Source organism: Natrix helvetica, assembly GCF_964273705.1.
Source record: "Natrix helvetica genome assembly, chromosome: 5".
NCBI lineage: Eukaryota > Metazoa > Chordata > Lepidosauria > Squamata > Natricidae > Natrix > Natrix helvetica.
The window spans coordinates 58,044,608-58,066,045 of NC_138551.1; the positions used below are offsets into that span (position 1 = coordinate 58,044,608).

Sequence of the window (21,438 nt, forward strand, 5' to 3'; positions counted from 1 at the left end):
TGTCTCTTTTAGCCCAACTCACACAATCGTTCAGAAGAAGACACTGAATCTGCTAATCCTTCTTATTCTTGTTAGAAACAAGATAAAAAGCCATTCAATGGCCAAAGGGGGCTGGCAAAAGCATCCATCTATCAAAAGCGTCCATCTATTGTGTTGCCCTTGATAAATTTTGTATTATTCCTTTCCAGGAATAAATATCTGTTTGCTTGTGCAAAGTTGCTGTGCTTTGGGATAATTATTTGACAATCATAATAGAACTTACATCACTAAGTTGCTGGGCATTGATTTTTGCTTGAAGGATCTGAGGTGTGCACGTAACAGAGCTATATTTCAATTTATCTATATTTTGCCTGTAGTTTACCTAAAATTAAAACATTCAGATTATACAAACTTTCAAAATTGCAAATGTTGATCTCATCCAAAAACCTTCAAATTACAGAGCAGGGTATAATTAATATTTTTATCATATCTTAATCATTATTCAAATCCAATTGATTAATACCTCTTTAATAAGCTGAAAATTGTATAGCATTTAAAAATAGTTCATTTAAAACATCTAAAACTCTTAACATGATATAGGTAATCTGCATTCAATGCATTCTTTTTAATATGATAAACCATTCTTGCTTCAGCAGATCAACTATAAATCCAGTGAATTTCAGATATATTTCTGGGGGGGAAATAAGAATATGGCTCTAAGTGTTGGAAGTCAACAGAATAATTTGATGAAAAGGGCAGCAAATGATGCAGATAATACCTTCTTATCATCTGTGTATGAGTACTCAAGTTCAAACAGGTGTGGCAGAAAAGCAAGTTAACAAACTGAGTATTAAAATCAACACTTTTCATATTAAGGATGTTTGAATCTTTAAACAGATGGGTAGCCAGATTCTTCCTTTTTATTTCTTTTGATTCTTAAAGAATAAGAGCCATTATTTGAATTTTAAAAGTATTAAAACCTTGGAACAGGTTTGACTCTCAACTTTTGGCATTCTAGGTAGAGCTGAAGAAGATATGAAAATGCTGGACTGCCACAACCAAATACATTTCCCCAAACTGGTTCTTCAGATGATTTCAAAGTACACTTTCCATATTCCTGATAACCATGGTTTCATCTGGCCAGGGTAATACAAATCACAATCCAAATATTTAGGGGCCCAAGATCAGAAAGCCAGTCTATAGTTATTGAAAATGAAAATCTCATACAACTCTCCAAAGTTTCAGAGGTCTACACAAACTCAGTTAGATGGGTCAATGATCAGATATAATAGAAGACAGCTTCTTCAGTGGAACACAACTTCCTATGTTGTCTGGAAGTACTTTTATAAAAATAAGACATTGAATGGCTATCTTTTTTTTCTGCTAGAAACATAATAGGGAATTATTATTTTAGTACTCTATTTACTATTATTGTATACCATTGTAAAACTATTATTGTATACCATTTTCTTCCATTTTAGCTAGCTAGTAACAAAATCCCAAAATTCCGAATATACATTTGCAATTGAACAATACAGTATTTAGACAGCTAATGTGAAATTTTTGAATTAGGATGAATCCAAAATAGCTGACAATAGATGTAGGCTATACACTGATATATTGAATTGAGCTACCTAAGCTATTTATCTGATATGTTTGCATAAGTCATTTTTGTGTGTAGAGGAAAGCAGTTCTAGGTTTCCTACGGTTCAGGAAACTATAGCAGTATGCAAGAAATCAGAAGAAAATTTCCAGTTCCTTCTTCAAAATGTAATCCCAAGATTCCAGGCAAGATTTAGCAAACTTTTTAGAAACTAAAAAGCTCTGAATCTACTAGCCAGGAAGGATATTAGATTAGATTTTGTTAATTTCTGTTTATGACCATTATGCTTAAAAACAAGAATAACTGATATTCTTCCCTGAGTTTCATTATAGAAGAATATATACAGAATATAACTACTTTGATTTACACTCTCCCTTTCTACTAAATTTGAGCATCTTGGTGGATAGCAATAAGTAAATAAAATGCATAAGGCAAAAAAAAATTAAGAGTTCATTAAAAGTAATAAAAATATAAATTAGTGTTGTGGCACAACAGCGGCCGGCTAAGCTGTTGGTGGAATCTGACAGCGATGAACACTATGGGCCTGCCCTGGAGGCTGAGGAAGACTCTGGGGGGTGTTCGGAGTCAGAGCAGGGACTAGAGAGGCCTGTTGGCCACCAGGTGGCGTCTGAGTCAGGGAGCAGTGAGGAAGAACAGAGAGAGGCTGTCCCTGACGTAGGGCTGCAAGGAGGAGGTAGCAGCTTTGGAAAAAGGGTCACAGAAGGAAATAGGAACAGGTGGCTACTGATTGGCCCCTCCTGGAGAGCTTATAGGGGGGACGACAGGAAGGGAATTTTGCAGAAAACAACAATTTACTGATCCAGCCGTAGAGAAAGATTGAGAGAATTTCGTGAGTTCAAGCCTTGTTTCAAAGAGATGGCTTTCTGAGCTTGCAGCCAGGGGTTGCTTATCTCCCTCCTTAGTTGTGGCAGACAGCCAAGACTGCGTCTGTATATATTGTAGAGGCTTGGGACAGAACAGTTTGTTTCTTGCCTTCTAAAACAGATTTAAATATAATTTAAAATGGAGCAGCTTCATGCAGAAAACGTGCAGCTCACGCAACAGGTAGCTGTGCTGGCTGTCCAGGTAGCTCAGCTCCAAGTTCACACTGCTCCACCACCGCCTTGGAGGAAATGCCCAGTTGCAGTGCCTGATAAATTCGATGGCAACCAAGCCATGTTTCTGGCTTTTTTGGGACAATGCCAGCTGTTTATCAGCTTGAGAGCAGAGGATTTCCCCACTGACCAAGATAAATGGTGTTTATGATTAGCCTTCTCTCCGGCTCGTTGGGCTACCCCACTGCTGGCCAGGCTAGCCCTTTGCTGGATGACTTCAGGGGGTTCTGTGACTACCGCAGGTTAATGTATGAGGACCCCATTAAGACAGAGACGGCTACCCGACGTCTGAAGACTCTGAAGCAGAACCGGCATTCCTTGCAGGAATACATCAGTGAGTTTAGGCTACTTAGCCAGGATTCGGCTTGGAATGACGCAGCCCTCATGGACACATTTCAGGATTGGTTGTTGGAAGAATTGCAGGATGAGCTGGGGCATGTGGATAGGCCACTGAATTTCAACACACTGGTCCATCTGTGTCTCCGGATTGATGATCGGTTGCAGAGGCGGGGAAGTTGCCACATATCCCAGAAGAACAGGGTGGTCCTGGCCATGCGTGAGACTCCAACTCCATGGGAGGAGCCCATAGAATTAGGTGCAACCACCAAACCCCACTTGTCGATAACGGATAAAAACAGACACACTCAGGGGGATTGTGTTTTTATTGTGGGAAACTTGGGCACATGGCAGCCTTTTGCCCCAGAAGAGATGAAGGGCGTCAGTTAATGGACCTACCCCCCAGCCCCAGAACATTTTGTTGGAAAACACCCCAAAGCCCGATCTAAGAGAAACCTTCGGTCAGGCACACCCCAATTCAGAGCCATGCTCAGAGACAGTAACTTGCGGGCCTCCCCAACACCTGATCCTGGCATAGTCCTGTCCAGTAGTCCACAGGGGATTCCAGCACATGCTATGGTCGACTCCAGGGCTACAACAAACTTCATGGAGGAGGCGTTTGTGACCAAGTATGCAGTCCCTCTGTGTCCGGTAGATCCTCCTATGTTTGTGGACACCACTGATGGCTGATTGCTTCTGTCTGGGCCTATCAAAGCCGCCACCAACCCTTGCACCTGGTCATCGGGGCTCATGAGGAAGCCATCCAGTTCTACATTGCCTCTGGCCTGCATTTCCCTGTGGTCTTGGGCATGGCTTGGCTTCTGGCGCATGATCCACAGATCTACTGGTTCCAGAACTTTGTCACTTTTCCAGCCTTGCAATGTGTGGACCACACCCATCAAGTCTGTGCAGGCCAGTTGCTGAGTCCACCCGGGGTGTCCTTGCCTTCCAACATAGCAGATTTTTCAGATGTGTTCAGTGAACAAGAAGCAGACCAACTGCCACCGCACCGACCATATGATTGCCCCAACTATTTGATTCTGGACGCGCCACTCCCGTGGGTCATTTGTATTTGATGTCAGATCTGGAGTTGGCGGCATTGCAGTACTTTTTGGACAAAAACCTAGCTCGGGGTTTTATCTGACCCTTGTCTTCACCACTGTCTGCCCCGGTCTTGTTCATCAAAAAGAAGATCTGAGATTTGAGACTATGTTGTGATTATCGTAAACTTAATCCTATCACAGTGCGCAATCGATATCCTCTGCCCCTTATTCTTGAACTGTTGGAAAGGCTCAGAGAGGCTACAGTTTTCACGAAATTGAATCTGTGTGGAGCCTATAATCTTGTACGGATCCGGCCTGGGGATGAATGGAAGATGGCATTCGGTACCAGGTATGGGCATTTTGAATATACAGTCATGCCTTTTGGCCTGACCAATGCCCCTGCCGTCTTCCAACATTTTATGAATGACATCTTCCGGGACCTTTTGTACCAGTTTGTCGTTATTTATCTAGATGACATTCTAATTTACTCATCCTCCCAGGAGAGTTATCGGCAGCACCTATGCCTGGTCCTATAATGGCTCTGTGAGAATTACTTGTATGCGAAACTGGAGAAGTGCCAGTTTTGGCAGTCCACCATCAAGTTCCTAGGGCATCGTATCTCTCCTGAAGGCATTGCGATGGAGCCATGCAAGGTTGAGTCTTTGCATAGTTGGCAACTCCTCGGTGAGTGAAGGATGTCCAGCGAATCCTCGGGTTTGCCAACTATTATCGGACCTTTATCCCTGGTTTTACTTCCTTGACTGCGCCCCTCACTCGGCTCCTTCAGAAAAAAGTTCCATTTCACTGGAGTGCCCCTGAGCAACAAGTGTTCCAGGCCTTGAAGCAGGCCTTCATGAAAGAGCCCATCCTGACTCCCACCGTCCGTTTGTAGTGGAGGCGGATGCATCAGATATCGCTGTTGGAGTGGTATTACTTCAGGCTCACGTCTCCGGCAGTACCCTCTTCCCTTGAGCTTATTATTTGCGGAAACTCAATTATTGCAACTGCAATTATACAATTTGGGAGGAGTTACTAGCCATTAAGGTGGTGTTTGAGGCGTGGAGGCATCATTTAGAGGGGGCCAGACATCAAATTGAAGTCTGGATGGACCATAGAAATTTGGAATTTTTGAAGACCGCACGAAAATTGAACCAGCGCCAGATTCAGTGGTCCCTCTTCTTTGCACGGTTCAATTTCCACGTGACATACATCCCCATTGCGTGCAACCAAAGGGCAGATGCACTTTCATGGAAACCCGAGTATTCTTGTACCAAAGACCAGATTCCACCCTGGACAGTTTTGCCCGTAGAGTTCTACTCCGCAGTTCAGGAGCCTGTGGACTTATGGCCTCAGATACGGGAAGCGCAGTGGCATGACTATTGGGTGGAACAATGGAAGGCAGGCGTGGGACCTGCCTTCCCATGGATATTCACCGATGAACTCTTGCACTACCGAGACAGACTCTATGTGCCACTGGGGCCACTTTGGGGACTTATTCTATCCCAGTGCCATGATAATCCTGCGGCGGGGCACTTTGGCTTCTTCAAGACCTTGAACCTGGTCTCGCATACCTTCTGGTGGCCCCGATTATGACATGACGTAAAATCTTACATCACGTCTTGTGTATGATGTTGACAGGCAAAGTCAGCAATGGGAGGCCCCCCCCCCAGGGCTGCTCCAGCCATTGCCGACACCAAAGAGACCCTGGGGGGCCATTTCTATGGAGTTCTTCACGGACTTGCCTCCGTCTTCTGGATTTACCACGGTGTTCATAGTGATAGACATGCTGACGAAAATGGCGCATTTTATCCCGTGTCGGGGATTACCGACAGCCCGCGCCACCAGCCGCATGTTTATCCAACATGTTTTCAGGCTGCACAGTCTACCTGACAGGGTTGTGTCGGACAAAGGAGCGCAACTTACAGCCCAGTTTTGTAACGGGCTGATGGCGGCCTTTGTTTGTCCTCGGCGCAACATCCAGAACCGACGGAGGGACGTAGAAAATGATTGGAATCTTGGAGCAGTATCTGCGCTGTTTTGTGAACCAGCAGCAAAATGATTGGGCGGACTACCTGGCAGTGGTGGAGTTTGCGTTCAATAACTCACAGCACACATCCACGCAAATGATGCCCTTCTTGGCCAATGTAAGATATCATCCTCGGTTCTTTCCCCTCACACCAATCGACTCACCGGTCCCTGCAGCTAAGGACTTTCTGTCGGAACTACAGGCAGTCCATCAAGTGGTGCGACGATATATGGATAAAGCCAAGGAGGACTATAAGAGAATCGTGGACAGGTCTCAGCGCGCAACGCCGGTGTTCACTGTGGGGGATTGAGTGTGGCTGTCCACTAGACACCTTCCATCAGGCTGTCAAGAAGTTAGACCACTGTTACCTTGGCCCATTTCCTGTTAAAGCAGTCATCAATCCGGTCGCCTATTGCCTGACATTGCCACATTCGATGTGAGTCCATCTGGCCTCCTTGTTCCTGAATGGCGCCAACCAGATTATCCCATCCAGAACCTCGTGACAATGAGTACGAAGTTGCCAGAATCCAGGATTCCCGATGGCTGAAAGGACGGTTCCAATACCTGATTGAATGGGAGGGTTATGGGTTGGAGGATTTTACCTGGGAGAATGCAACCTCTGTGCACACACCTGCTTTGGTGCAGGCCTTCCAGGATCAATTCCCATCTAGGCCACACCCTGAGCATCAGACCCGGGGGAAGGGCCCTGCAGTGAGGGATAGTGTTGTGGCCAACAGCGGCCGGCTGAGCTGTTGATGGAATCTGACAGCAATGAAGACTATGGGCCTGCCCTGGAGGCTGAGGAAGACTCTGGGGGGTGTTCGGAGTCAGAGCAGGGACTAGAGAGACCTGTTGGCCACCAGGTGACGTCAGAGTCAGGCAGCAGTGAGAAAGAACAGAGGGAGGCTGCATAGGGCTGTGCGTAGGGCTGTGAGGGCTGTGAGGAGGAGGGAGCAGCTTTGGAAAAAGGGTCACAGAAAGAAATAGGAACAGGTGGCTACTGATTGGCCCTTTCCAGAGAGCTTATAGGTGGGGCGACGGGAGGAGAATTTTGCAGAAAACAACAATTTACTGATCCAGCCGTAGAGAAAGATTGAAAGAATTTCATGAATTCAAGCTTTGTTTCAAAGAGTTAGCTTTCTGGGCTCTCAGCCAAGGGGTTGCTTATCTCCCTCCTTAGTTGTGGCAGACAGCCAAGTCTGCATCCATATATATTGTAGAGGCTTGGGACAGAATAATTAGTAATCAAAGCCTGTTAAGAGATATGGCTTCATTGCTTTCCTGAAGCATGAAAAAAAATTAGTAGCAAGGCAAAAGACCCTTTTCTGTATACCAAATATGCAAGTTCTTGACAGCAGGATCATCTTTAGAAAGGCTTTTCATGTACATTTTCATTGACTAGTCATAATCCTAATGTGTGGAGAAAAAAGGGTCTCAGTTGATCAGTTCCTAAGTAATCTAGGCTTTAAAGATTAACAATTTCCTAACTTATCTTGCCAGGTAACTGGAAAGCAGAGAATAGATTTCCGTGTACCATCTTATGATTTGGGTACAATATGTCACATAACATCCAAGTTGTTGCATTTTGAATCATTTTTAAGCGTATCCACATAAAGTGCAACAAAACCAACAAACCAAGATATAAAAAACGGTGGATAAAGTACCTCTTATATTGGTATTAAATCAGTATCTCTTATATTGGTATAAAGCCAGTACAATTGTCATACGATAGAGTTCCCTTTGCTAGTTAATTATAGTAATGACATTTGCTTGCAAGCCACAAGAATAGGACTGATGCCAGCCTATCTAAATACGGTGGATTGTATCTCTTATTCTCAGTTCCTTGATAGTTCATGGGCCTAGCCCAGGGCTGTCAAACTCCTGGCCCATGGGCCGGATGCATCACATGCTGGCCATGCCCACACCCGTTTAGCAAAGGGAGAAAAAGTTCCGAAAGGTTACGTGATGCCGCCATGACGACGTGAGTTTGACACCCCTGGCCTAGCCTATCAGCTAGAAAACAACTTGCTCTTCTAGGGTTTCATTTATCATTGGCTATGTCTGTCACTGCAATTAAACAACTGTTTTACAAAGGCCACAAAATATACTTTTCCCTACAGGAGATGGCAAGTCATGCAAAATAAGGAGAGAACTGAGAAAGCTATTTACATCTTTCAGAGGATCCAGTTTCCTTGTTGTCTGATAGGAGGGAGTCAGGATCACTGGGTAATTGTAGTTAGACTCATCATGTGCATAGTCAGATTTATAGGCTATCTGGAACACAAGGAGCACAAAAGAAATCACCTTTTTAAAACTATCCATATTTAAATAGTTATAAGACAAGGAAAAAAGGAAACTATTAAACTTAACGGACAAAGCAAGATCTGGATCATCCATGTCAAAGATAACGAAATTATTTGAAGAGTTTAAATGCTGAATCTTCTTCAGTTGGGCATCTATGCCACTATGAGCTATGGCAGCATTCCCTTCCATGTCTGTCTTTAGTGTCTTGTACATTTGTAAATAAAATGCTTCAAGGGATGTAAGTAAGAAATGGTATCTCACTCAATACCATAAATATTGGATTACATACAGTTGTTCTTAGATGCAGCCGAATCAAAATAACAGAGGGCAGAAACAGGAGTGTATGAACTAAACTTTTCTAAGTATGGGAAATAAATAGAATGCCCTTCCTTAAAAAATAATTCAATTATTTTAATGCCTAGTCCCAAGACTCATAACATGTCAATCAACAAAATATATTGTTATATTTCTTAAGAGCTGTTACTGCAGCTCTTAAGAAATAATTAAAATTTATTTATTTATTTATTTAATTTGACTTCTTAGTCGCCCCCTCTCCCCCCAGGGACTCGGGGCGACGTACAATAACAACAATCACAACAATATAATATGGAGGAGGTAGAAAATAAATAAATAAATTACAGTACTTTGAAACAATTAAAATCCCAATGACAGTTAAAATTTAAATTAAAATTAACAATTAAAAATGCCCAAGAGGTGGAGAAGCTCTAAATTTAAGCCAGGCCGGCTAGTCGGAACAGGTGGGTCTTCAATTTCATACGGAAGGAGCAGAGGTCAGTTGTTGTCCTAATGTCTGGGGGGAGGTCATTCCAAAGGGTAGGGCCCATCACAGAGAAGGCCCTACTCCTGGGCGCCGCCCTCTGACACTCTCTGGAGGACGGCACCCGGAGAAGTCCCTCTCTGTGTGAGCGAATAGGTCGCAGGGATGTGTGGGGCAGGACGCGATCCCGCAAGTAACTAGGCCCTGTGCCATGGAGCGCTTTAAAGATGGTGACTAACACCTTGAAGCGCACCCGGTAGGCCACAGGAAGCCAGTGCAGCTCGCGCAGGAGAGGTGTTATATGGGAGAACCTCGATCTCCCCATAATTACCTGCGCGGCTGCATTCTGGACCAACTGCAGTCTCCGGGCGCACCTCAAGGGGAGCCCCATGTAGAGAGCATTGCAGTAGTCCAGGCGAGACGTCACCAGCACGTGAGTGACTGTACGCAGGGCCTCCCGGTCCAAAAGGGGTCGCAATTGGCGCACCAGGCGAACCTGGTGGAACGCCCCCCTCGCCACGGCTGCCACATGGTCATCCATAGCCAGCCGGGCATCTAGGAGGACGCCCAAATTGCATGCCCGTTCCACCGGGGCTAATTGCTCATCCCCGATGGCCAGAGATGGGATGTACTGGTTGAACCGGGAAGCCGGAAGCCACAGCCACTCTGTCTTGGAGGGGTTGAACTTGAGCCTGTTGTCCCCCATCCAGACCCGCACGGCTTCCAGACACCGGGACATCACTTCGACGGCCTCGTTGGGGTGGTTTGGGGTGGAAATGTACAGCTGCGTGTCGTCAGCGTACAGATGGTATCCCACCCCAAAACCACGGATGATCTCGCCCAGCGGCTTCATATATGTGTTGAACAGGAGAGGCGAGAGGACCGACCCCTGTGGGACTCCACAAGTAAGGGGCCTCAGGGTCGACCTCTGCTCCCCTGCCAACACGCATTGCGTCCGGCCAGAGAGGTAGGAGCAGAACCACCGCAACACGGTGCCTCCGACCCCTAACCCCTCCAGACGGCGCAATAGGATAGCATGGTCGATGGTATCAAAAGCCGCCGAGAGGTCTAATAGGACAAGGATAGAGGAGCAACCCCTATCCTTTGCCCTCCAGAGATCATCCACCAACGTGACCAAGGCCATCTCCGTGCTGTGGCCGGGTCGGAAGCCGGACTGGCGCAGGTCTAGATAATCAGATTCCTCCAGGTGACGCGGGAACTGCTGAGCCACCACACTCTCAACAATCTTCACTAAAAAAGGAAGGTTGGAGACAGGACGATAATTTGCTAGCTCCTTTGGGTCCAGAGAAGGCTTCTTGAGCAGGGGCCTCACCACCGCCTCTTTCAAGGTGGCTGGTAAAAGGTCCTCACTCAACGAAGCGTTCACCAGTCCCAGTAGCCAGCCTCGTGAACCCTCCCAGGAAGCCAGTACAAGCCAGGAGGGACACGGGTCCAGGAAACATGTGGTGGCTCGCAGTCGCCCGCGTAACCTGTCCAAATCTTCGGTGACAACAGGGTCAAACTCCTCCCAGCGTGGTCTCTCAAGACTTGCCTTGGACGCCCCCCCTGGAGCACTGAAGGGGGTCCATCCCCTCCGGGTCTGATCGATTTTGTCCTGCAGGTATTCCCCAAATTCCTCTGCCCTGCCCTGCAATGGGGGATCCCGCTGCCCCTGTGACAGAAGGGAGCGGGTCACCCGAAACAGGGCGGCAGGGCGGTTCTCTGCGGACGCTATAAGGGTGGCACAATATCGACGTTTGGCCACTCTTATTGCCACAAGGTAGGTCCTTAAGTAGGCTCTTACCTGTGTTCGGTCAGATTCGGAGCGGGAGGATCTCCACTTGCTCTCTAGGCGTCTCCTGTGGCGTTTCATCGCCCTAAGCTCCCCGTTAAACCAGGGAGCCCGGGTCGATCGATGCCATCGGAGAGGCCGCAAAGGCGCAACCCGATCTAAGGCTCCGGCAGCCGCATTATTCCATGCAGCTACCAGGTCCTCTGCCCGGGAGCGGGACAGGTCTGCAGGAGGTGGCCCAAGCTCCACCTGGAACCTATCTGGTTCCATCAGACGCCTGGGGCGGAACCATCTGGGACAATCTGGCTCCGCCTCCCCGCGGAGGGGGGTAGCGCCAGGGAAGTCCAGCTGGAGAAGTGAGTGATCTGACCATGACAGGGGCGTGATGACTAAATCCCCTATTCCCAGATCATTCGTCCACTGGTCGGAGACAAACACAAGGTCCAGTGTGTGGCCTCTCTCGTGTGTGGGGTCCCGAATTACTTGAGTCAGATCCATGGCTGTCATGGAAGCCATGAATTCCCGGGCTACCTCGGATGCTTCTCCCGTTGACGGCAGGTTGAAATCCCCCATCACTAATAGCTTGGGGGTTTCAACCGCCATCTCAGCGATCCGCTCGAGGAGTCCGGGCAGGGCCGTTGATGTATGGCGGGGAGCCAGGTATACTATCAACAGGCCCAACTGTCTCCCTGGGCCCCATTTCACTCCTAGAGACTCACACCCAGATATATGCGACACAGTGAATTCTCTCGGTGCCAAGTCTTCCCGAATAATTATCGCTACCCCACCGCCCCTACCCTGGGCCCGTGGCTGGTGGAATACACGGTAACCTGGAGGGCACATTTCCCCGAGGGGCAACCCCCCCCCCTCCGGGCCCAACCAGGTTTCCGTTATTCCTGCGAGGTCCGGCTCCCCCTCTGTGATCAAGTCACTGATGAGGGGGGCCTTGTTAACCACGGACCTCGCGTTACACAGCATCAGCCTAAGGCCCAGGCTCTGCCGATCCTGTCCACCTAGACTGCGGGGGTTGGTGCACATAACCGGGCGTGTCCAGCAGCCCCGGTCTCCCAACTGACTATACGTTCTTCTAATGTCCTCACGCCCGCCCCTCCCTACGACCGTCGCTATTGCAATGCCCCCTGCAGGAATGTTGTTTTCCCCCACCTCCCCCACTCCGCTCCCTTCCCCCCTGACCCCACCTGTTGGCCTGGCTATATCCACACTCCTAGACTGGATAACCCTCCCCCCCACCCTGGAACCCCTTAAAACCTTTAAAAAAACATTTTACTAAAAAACCCCTAATCCCCCGCTTCCTCCACGTCTCTGGGTTAATAAACCCTTCATCGAGGTGGGCCCTAGCCAGGGCAGGGGGGCATGCCTGCGAGAGAGGGGACCCTCGCACTTGTAGAAGGTCAGACCTTGAGTAGATTAAGATGTTGGTATCAGACCGTATGGCTATGGCAGGGTTTCATTTGTAGCAGGTCCAAGATGTAAATGGGAAAGCAGAGCACTTAAAAGGCAAGTGAGAGGGGAGAGGAAGAAACATCCACAAACCACAATCCACAATCCATCAGGGCCCAGAGGCAGTTCTTAGAGTATAGACGGAAATGCAGCTCAGCGGGGGGGGGGGGGAATAGACAAAGTGCCAAGGCCAGTTTCCCGGCCTGTTGATCTTCTGGAGGCCGCCCATGGCCTCCGGCCGCTCCCTGGCTTCCTTCTTCGCTCCCGCGGCTCCTCTCCGACCCCACCGGCCTCCTAGTCAGTCAGGCAGCTCACCACGGCCAAAGAATAGAAGAAAGGTAAACCAAATCGCCAAATCGCTCCTCCGCTATTCCGCCGCGGCCCAGCCTCTGGGTGCGTTCTCTCCTCTTCACCGATGTGTTTTCTCTCCTTCTCCCGTCTTCCTGGCTGCCTGGCCCCCCCAGGGGGGGGGCAAGCTGTTCTCAACAAGAGCCAGGGTTGCCACTCAACAATTTCAGACCCCCAGGATGACAAGTGGGGGCCGAAAACACCCGCTATCCCTGCCAGGGAGCCCCATCGTTCACGGAGCTGTGTGAAAGTGTGGCTCTCCTTCCTTTTAGGAAGCAAAGGCTAGATATTTTGAAATGATATATAGAAAATAATTAAAGACAATGTGATTTAAACAACTTACATTGCTTGCCAAATTTCCAACCTTCATAGCATGCAATGTGCGCCGGTCCATACCAACTCCTTCATAATGGCCTTTCTGGTTCTGGTAATGTTCTTTATATTTGAGCTGAACACAAACACAAAACACCTCTCACATATAAATATTGTTACTTCTCCCATGCAACAAAGAAAGACAGATGTAACAGAGAATTTAAAACAATATAAGAACTGACAGTTATTACAATATAATAACAGTATTGTTATTTCAAAAGATTACTCTGCATTATCATTTTATTTTGGTGCTATTGTAGTTATAAAACATCAACTTATTTATGAACAAAAGACCATAGTGGAATCCAATTTAACCATACTGATTTACAACTTCAGTATAGGCTCTTTTTTAATAGGATATCTTGTTTTCCCAAATACATACTACAATGTTGATATTATGATCGTTTCTCATCATAAGGCATATAATATCCAAATTTAATTGCTGTTGCTTAAAAATGATAATAAAATGTTACTGAGTTATAGATGTTTGGCCTATATTTTTCTCTTTAATTTAAAACTCAAAATTGATAACCAAGACTATTTGATAATTAAGGCTATAAACAAACATAACAGATGAAGATAATTAATATTAACATAAATTACTGGATTAGTGATTAATTTAATTGCAATCTTTTTTGCAATGACTTTTATATTCTTTGATCTAAGCTATTTGCTTTTTTCTGAAAGTTTCTTACATAGAAACTGTGATTTCAACAGTATCTAAGTTAAGCTTTCATATTGCACACAAATAACTCAGACTTACATCACTGGTGTATTTTGAGACCTTGTTATCATTCCTGAATTGAGGAGTCTCGCAGTAGTTAATACTGTGGCCTTTACTGTTCTCCAGATCCTTCTTATACTCAACCTTAAAAATTAGAATTAACAAGAACAAAAAGATACATTATTGTTTGTTTGTTTTTGTTTTTGTTTTTATTGGATTTATATGCTGCCCTTCTCCCAAAGGACTCAGGGCGGTGTACAACATTAAAAAACACACATCCCAAAAGTTAAAAAGAAATTAAATACATATCCCAAAAAAACCAAACCGAATTTATAAGACAATACATTTAAAAATGAGTTAAAATTAACAGGCCAGGCCGGCTTGCTGGAAAAGCCAACTTTTTAGGGTGCATCGGAAGGACCGGAGGTCAGGGATTATGCGAAGCTCCGGGGGCAGCTCATTCCAGAGGGAAGGCGCTCCCACAGAGAAGGCTCTCCTCCTGGGGGTCACCAGCCGACACTGTCTGGCCGACAGCACCCTGAGAAGGCCAACTCTGTGGGATCATACTGGACGGTGGGAGGCTACTGGTGGCAGTAGGTGGTCTCGCAGGTACCCTGGGCCTAAGCCATGGAGCGCTTTAAAGGTCATAATTAATACCTTGAATCGTACCCGGAAAACAACCGGCAACCAGTGCAGGCCGCCTAAAAGGGGTGTAACATGAGAGCACCTAGGTACCCCCATGACAACCCACGCGGCCGCATTCTGGACCAGCTGAAGCCTCCGGGTGCTCTTCAAGGGCAGCCCCATGTAGAGAGCATTGCAGTAGTCCAGGCGAGAAAGGACGAGGGCATGAGTGACTGTGCACAGAGCATCCCGATCCAGGAAGGGGCGCAGCTGACGTACCAGGCAAACCTGGTAAAAGGCCCCCCTCGTCACGGCCGTCAGGTGTTCTTCTAAACTAAGCCGCATGTCACCTCCCGGGAAGCCGAAACTAACCAAGAGGGATATAGGTCCAGCACACAAGTGGCAGCACTGAGTCTCCCCATAATCCTGTCCATGCCTTTGGGGGGTCACAGGGTCAAACCCATCCCAGATTCTCTCCTCAAGATTCATCCCCGTTGGCTCGCCCAAATCTACCCAGTCAGAGTCCAAGCCTGTCCAGATCTGAGCAATTTTATCCTGCAGATACTGAACAAATTCTTCAGCCCTACCCTGCAAGGGGTCTTCCCCAGTTCCTTGGTTAAGTAAGGAGTGGGTCACCTTAAACAGGGTGGCTGGGCGGTTATCTGCAGACACGTTAAGAGCGGAAAAATATTGCCGTTTTGCCGCTTCTATCGCCACTAAGTAGGATTTAATATGAATTCTTACTAGTGGATCAGATTACTACTTACTACTAGATCAGATTTGGACTGGCTGGCCCTCCAGCCACTCTCTAGGCATCTTTTCCGGCGTTTCATCTCCCGGAGCTCCTTGGTAAACCAGGGAGCCACCAGGGATCGACACCAGGTCAGAGGCCGCAAAGGCACAACGCGATCCAAGGCCCCAGCGGCAGCCCTATCCCAGGCTTCCACTAGGGCTTCGGTCGAGTTGTGAGCAAGGGATTCAGGAAAAGTCCCAAGCTCCATCAGGAACCTTTCAGGGTCCATCAGGTGCCTGGGGCGGAACCATCTAGTCGGTTCCACCTCCCTGCGGTGAGGGGTAGCGGTATGGAAGTCAAGCCTGATGAGGAAATGATCAGACCATGACAAGGGTTGAATAGAAATATCCCTTAAATCTAGATCATTCATCCACTGCCCAGAGACAAAAATCAGGTCGAGAGTGTGTCCCCCATTATGGGTGGGGTCCTGAATTAACTGAGTTAGGTCCATAGCTGTCATGGAAGCCATAAGCTCCCGAGCTGACTCGGATGTCTCGCCAATGGAAGGCAGATTGAAATCCCCCAGGACCATGAGCCTGGGGAAATCAACCGCCAATCCAGCTAACACATCCAGCAGCTCCAGCAGGGCCGATGAAACGTAGCAGGGAGACAAGTACGCAACAAAAAGGCCCACCTGAGCTCCAAGGCCCCACTTCACAAAGAGGGACTCACACCCGCCTATCTGAGGCACAGTGACCTCCTGAGGTCTGAGACTTTCCCTAATAACCACCGCCACCCCCCCGCCCCTGCCCTGGCCTCTCGGCTGGTGAAACGCCCAGAAGCCTGGTGGGCATAGTTCGCTAAGGGGCACACCCCACCTCATGGCCCAACCAGGTCTCTGTAATGCACATTAAGGTGATAGACGGACAGACAGGCAGAAAAAATGATCATGTATCATCCATATATCAGCACCATTTTGCAGATGAAAAAGGGTATCACACCTCAGGATATTGGCACAGTTCTTATACTCTGACAATAGTAACCAAGCCTATCACTTTCATATAACTGCAGGATTTTTTCTGAATTGATTTGCTCTGGTGAAGCTTCTCTTGCACTAATTTAAAATTAAAAAACTGATATTTTTAATATGAAAAAGTAAGAGATGATGGAACAGTGGTAGTTTTAGAAAAAATTCTATCAGTGTTTCAGAGGTAGAAAGTAACTGTGATAAGTATGACAAAGTTACATGTAAATAACTATAATAAAAATAAAATAATAAGTAACAATAATTTACCTATAAAAGTATTCACTACATTTACTATCAATCAAGATATATGATTTTACCTCACTGTACAACTTGTTCACATCTTGGGCTTGCTTAAGAACTAGATTTTCTTGGGCTGAAAGACAGTTGTAATGGGCTGCTCCTTTCATTTGGGAAAAATCCTTCTTGTATTTAATCTGAAAAAGAAATGAGTGTTTCTTCTTTTGATAGTAATAAAATATTTCTAACTAAAATATTGCTTCTAGTTCTGAGAGCATGTATTTAGAGCATACTCAATCAGAAATCAAACAAAGGGTCATTTGGTAGATCACAAAAAACAACTTATGTCCTCAAAGGACTTGTTCTTTTTTATAGGTTTCTATTTGTTGCTCAAATAATATGACACCAGATAAACTGTAGCAAGCATTTTGGATCTGGATCATATTAGCTGAGATATCCAATTTCATACTTACATCACTAGCCAATTCATTTGCCTTCTTAGCATTTAGATATGCTGGTGTGATCATAGCAGGGAAACTGCCTTTTCCTCTATGTTCTTCGTATTCTTGCATATAATCCTGAGGAACATTCAGCAGTGATCAATTACTTATTGATTTTTATATTTCATTTAATGTTAGCCTTTGTAAACAGTACGGCTTCCATATATTGCAACATCAAATGGACAGTGTAAGAAAGTAGATAGTGAAAGATGTTGAAAACATTTTACCAATGTATTTTTAAAGCCCCGATATGAATATAAGAAATTGTAACCCATATTGAAAGCAATATTTTTAAAATCCATTCATTTATTTGTAGATAACACTAAAGGCAACATATGAATTGATATATGTGGTAGAAACAAAATGAAAAAGTGTGATGTGCAATGGTGTTATTGTGAAGTAAATTTAGCTAGATTTTTTCTTTATCCGCCTTTAATTTTTTTTTCTTTCCTTATTCTTTTCTTTTATCTTTGTGTGACATTGCTTATCTAAAACCAAGCACTGCAATAGGTCACATATACTATTCTAAGAAATCCATACAACCATGGGATGCAGAAAATAAAGTATGTGCATTTAATAAATTAATAAATATAGTGGAACGGATTAATCATTTCCTCGCTAAGGATATGGAGAAACCTTTCTCTTATCTTGCCATATCAATGAAGAAAATAATATATATATATATATATATATATATATATATATATATATATATATATATATATATATATATATATATATATATATATATACTTATATATAAATATAAAAATATATTTATATAAAAATATATACATTCTTAAAAACAGCTGACATACCTAATCTTTGTATCTAGCTGAAACTCCATATCCCCATTTCATTTTATTCCAAAATTCCCAATTACAAGAAGTAGCATAAGGTACAGAATGTGGGGCACTAATGCAAAAGTCCTAAGCTGCAAGAGGAACTACTATTCATAATATCTGTGTCAATGCCTAAGGCGTTTCCATGACTACTATCAACTTGAGAAGGGGAGGGGAATGCCATGCATACATATTTCTGTACTGGGATGTGAATGCGCATGTCCAGAACCCTGCCATAACGTCCTGTTGGAGAATGTGATTGATGACCTCAGCCAGAGGGGAGGGGGCATAGGGGTAAAGGTTAGACACCATGAAGTGTGATTTAGTTTCAGCTACACAGAAGTCCGTGCCAAGATGATAGTCCTAATAAATGAATGGGTTTTTTTTTAACCTTGTCTCAGGGCTCGTAAATTAATTAGGGCAACTCTTGGAAACTTCACAATCTATAGATTGAAACCACTATTTCAGAAGTAGAGGGAAATGGAATACCTGTGAATACATTTGATTGTTACCTGATTAAATTGATCTACATTTTCTCTTAATGTGCCAACAGAATGACTTGCTTTTCCCTTAATTTCTTTTTCATATCTTTGGTGGTACTTAACCTGAAAGAAATGATAATGAAAGAAATGAGTTTATCCTGACATTCTTTCAGGTCTAAGACTGATCGACTACTTTCTAGATAAATGTGCAGGGCATAAAAAAAGTAAATAAATAAATAATGTACAAAAAAGTGGAAGAAAAATAGAGAAGACATTACCTACATTTATTGGTAACTGGAAACCTCTTGTGAATGTTTTGTGTAAAAATGAAAACAAATAAACTTCTGATTTATGGCTTTGATAATTAAACAGAATATGGTATAGAAAGAAGACACAACTTAAGAGAGAAAGCTTAAAATATAATTGTGCTTATAAGTGAAGTGAAGAATATTGGAAGCCACATTTGTAACTTTCTTTCTTCCCTATTTTTCTTCAGGTGTTTTCTTTTCTTGCACTTTTTGCTTTCTCTTTGTTTCTTTTCTTCCTCAATTTATATTAGTGTGTATTGGTGATTATCTCCTTTTCCTAAAGCTTCCACTCCCCCCAAAAAAAATCATATATATTTTTTAAAAAATGAATAGCCAATGACTACCGTTATCACATTAGCCAAAAGATTGATGTGGAGATTGAATTTAATTCCTTACAGGACTAAATATAAGCACTTACACCTAATTCGTATATTTGGGAGTGCCAACTTTCCACCATTTGGGGATTAATTTGTTCTTCTCTTGCATCCTAAAAATCATTAAGCATAAATGTTCCATAGTAAGGAACAACCATTAGGTGCCATAATATTTGTAATTTTTCCCATTGCAGAAAATGCCTTAATTTTTAAAAAATATGGTACAGATGTAGCTTTGATTTAGCATGACTTACAGAGCATGTTATCTTATAGACAGAATGTGTTGTATTCATGACTTGTAGAACTTACATCGCTAGCAAGTTCATTGGCTCTTTTAGCAATCTGATAAGCTGGTGTTATCATAGCAGGGAAGCTTCCTTTCCCTCTTTGTTGTTCATACTCTTCTGGGTATTTAAACTGAAAAAAAAAGTCAAGAATGTGTAAAGCTGCAGCAATAGAGCTATAAACCCAGTTCATATAAATCATAAGTTCATATAGATCAATATACAAAACAATACATATAATACAATACATACTTATGGCAAAATTAAGCAAATCAATTATTTTACATATATCAATCTAGCTATGGAAAGGTAAGAAATAAGAAGAAGACCCACATATATATATATATATATATATATATATATATATATATATATGTGTATGTATGTATGTATGTATGTATGTATGTATGTATGTATGTATGTATGTATGTATGTATATTTATACTTACATCACTCATGAACTGGCCCCCAGCTGTTTCCTGAAGTATTTCTGGAGAACCCATAACACTGCTGAATTTGGAAACTTGTTCTTTATGTCCCTGTTTGTATTCCACCTAGGGATGGAAAGACAACATTTCTTAAAAATAAAGAAAGAAAAAATCGTATTTCTTGCTACTAAACAGAAAAGGGCAGAAATATCTAGTGGGTTTTCATTTGATTTCAGTTTCTGCAAAGTTTTATATTTTGGACTGAAATGATTTATTCAACTTCTATGTCTATACATGTTAGGGTTCCAAATAGCATCCTCAAACAAATAATACTCCAAGGCTAGAAGTTCCTCAAAGTTGCAATTTATTAAAAGGCATGTTAGCACATCTGGGAAAACCCAAATCTGAAAGCTTCCAGATTTTCCCACCCAGTTGAGACTTCAAGATCCTACCCCAACACCCACAAGTTTATCACATGGTCCAATCTTCCACTGCTACGAAGACAGAGTCCCCCCATCCAGTTCCAGCCATGTGCAGTCAGAGGATGATCTTGGCTTCCTAATAAGAATATTATTATGGCTACATATCACCCAACTCCACATAATCCCCCCTCCCAGTTTTCCACAGTAGAAAGTGTGGCAGGCCTGAAGTCCAAAAGAAAAGATGGCTTGCAGGCTTGACAATACCTATATGGTCTGCTTATACTTGGTTTGATTTAGGTCAAAGTATATGCCCTCTCTTTTATAAGAAAAAAGTTCTAGACAGATCTGAAAGAAGATCTACAAGCAAGACTTGAGTGATATTTAAAGTAAGATAGAAGTGATTAATATGACTACTTAATGTAAGATCAATTTATAATTTGAAAGAAATAAAAATTATTGATAGTAGTACCATAATATTATTTTAAATTAATATACAGAATCTTGAACACATTTCTTTGGTAAGGCCAGTCTGTAATATTTTCTCTATATACATTAAAGTATATATTAAAATAAATGCATATAATTTCACCTTTATAATTATTCAGAATCAGAACAATCTAAATCAAAAGCAGAATTCAATTTCTCTTTGAGTTTTCAATCATTATAAGACTCTACTATATTCCAGGCAAGTATTGGGGGGGGGGGGCGCGCGCATGTGCGTGTAATTTACTCTCAGTATCTGTGCTTTATGTTGCAATCAACAAATGTGCATGTGTGTAAAATACTGGACCACAACTAATGTGATCTGTTCCCTATGAAAATGACATAATCAGGCTTTTAAAATAGCTTTTACATTTCTATTTTTTACAAAAAAAATTAACTAGGCCTCTCAGTATTATTACTTTTGATGGACTCAATATAAATTTATTTATTTATTTTCTAAGTCATCCCAGTCCAGAAGATTCTTGGTAGCTAAACAGAATTTAAAAACAACAGTATTATATGACCAATTTTTTTTAATAAATTAGCAACAAGGGACCAAAATCATCTTCCATATCTTTAGCAACTCTTAAGGCATCTCAACCAAGGCCTGAAGGAAAAGCCTCAAGGGTTTCAAACAATATTTAATGACAAGGAAGGTGGAAGCTACAAAGATTTCTAGGTGATATTATTCCATAAGACAGGTGAATATGAAGTGCCATCTTGTTTTGATGAAAGGAGGTTGAACTTACATTCTCTGGCCTTATTTGTCAAACCATTATGCTGATTTTATTCCCTACAGGCCAATTAATTGCC

General features: G+C 43.7%; 1 protein-coding gene across 4 annotated transcripts in view; it reads right to left on the reverse strand.

The window, feature by feature from the left end:
* Positions 1-21,438, reverse strand: part of NRAP (nebulin related anchoring protein) — a gene marked incomplete at its 3' end in the record, with an annotated part of 80,734 nt that overhangs the window by 42,543 nt on the left and 16,753 nt on the right. For all 4 annotated transcript variants that reach the window (XM_081956464.1, XM_081956466.1, XM_081956465.1 and 1 more), the window contains exons 7-15: positions 19,742-19,846; positions 19,318-19,425; positions 18,357-18,449; positions 16,976-17,080; positions 16,583-16,699; positions 13,921-14,025; positions 13,129-13,233; positions 8,272-8,376; positions 263-361 (exon numbers count right to left, since the gene is read on the reverse strand). In XM_081956464.1, coding sequence (XP_081812590.1) covers positions 263-361; positions 8,272-8,376; positions 13,129-13,233; positions 13,921-14,025; positions 16,583-16,699; positions 16,976-17,080; positions 18,357-18,449; positions 19,318-19,425; positions 19,742-19,846 — 942 coding nt within the window. The remainder of the gene's footprint in view (positions 1-262; positions 362-8,271; positions 8,377-13,128; positions 13,234-13,920; positions 14,026-16,582; positions 16,700-16,975; positions 17,081-18,356; positions 18,450-19,317; positions 19,426-19,741; positions 19,847-21,438) is intronic.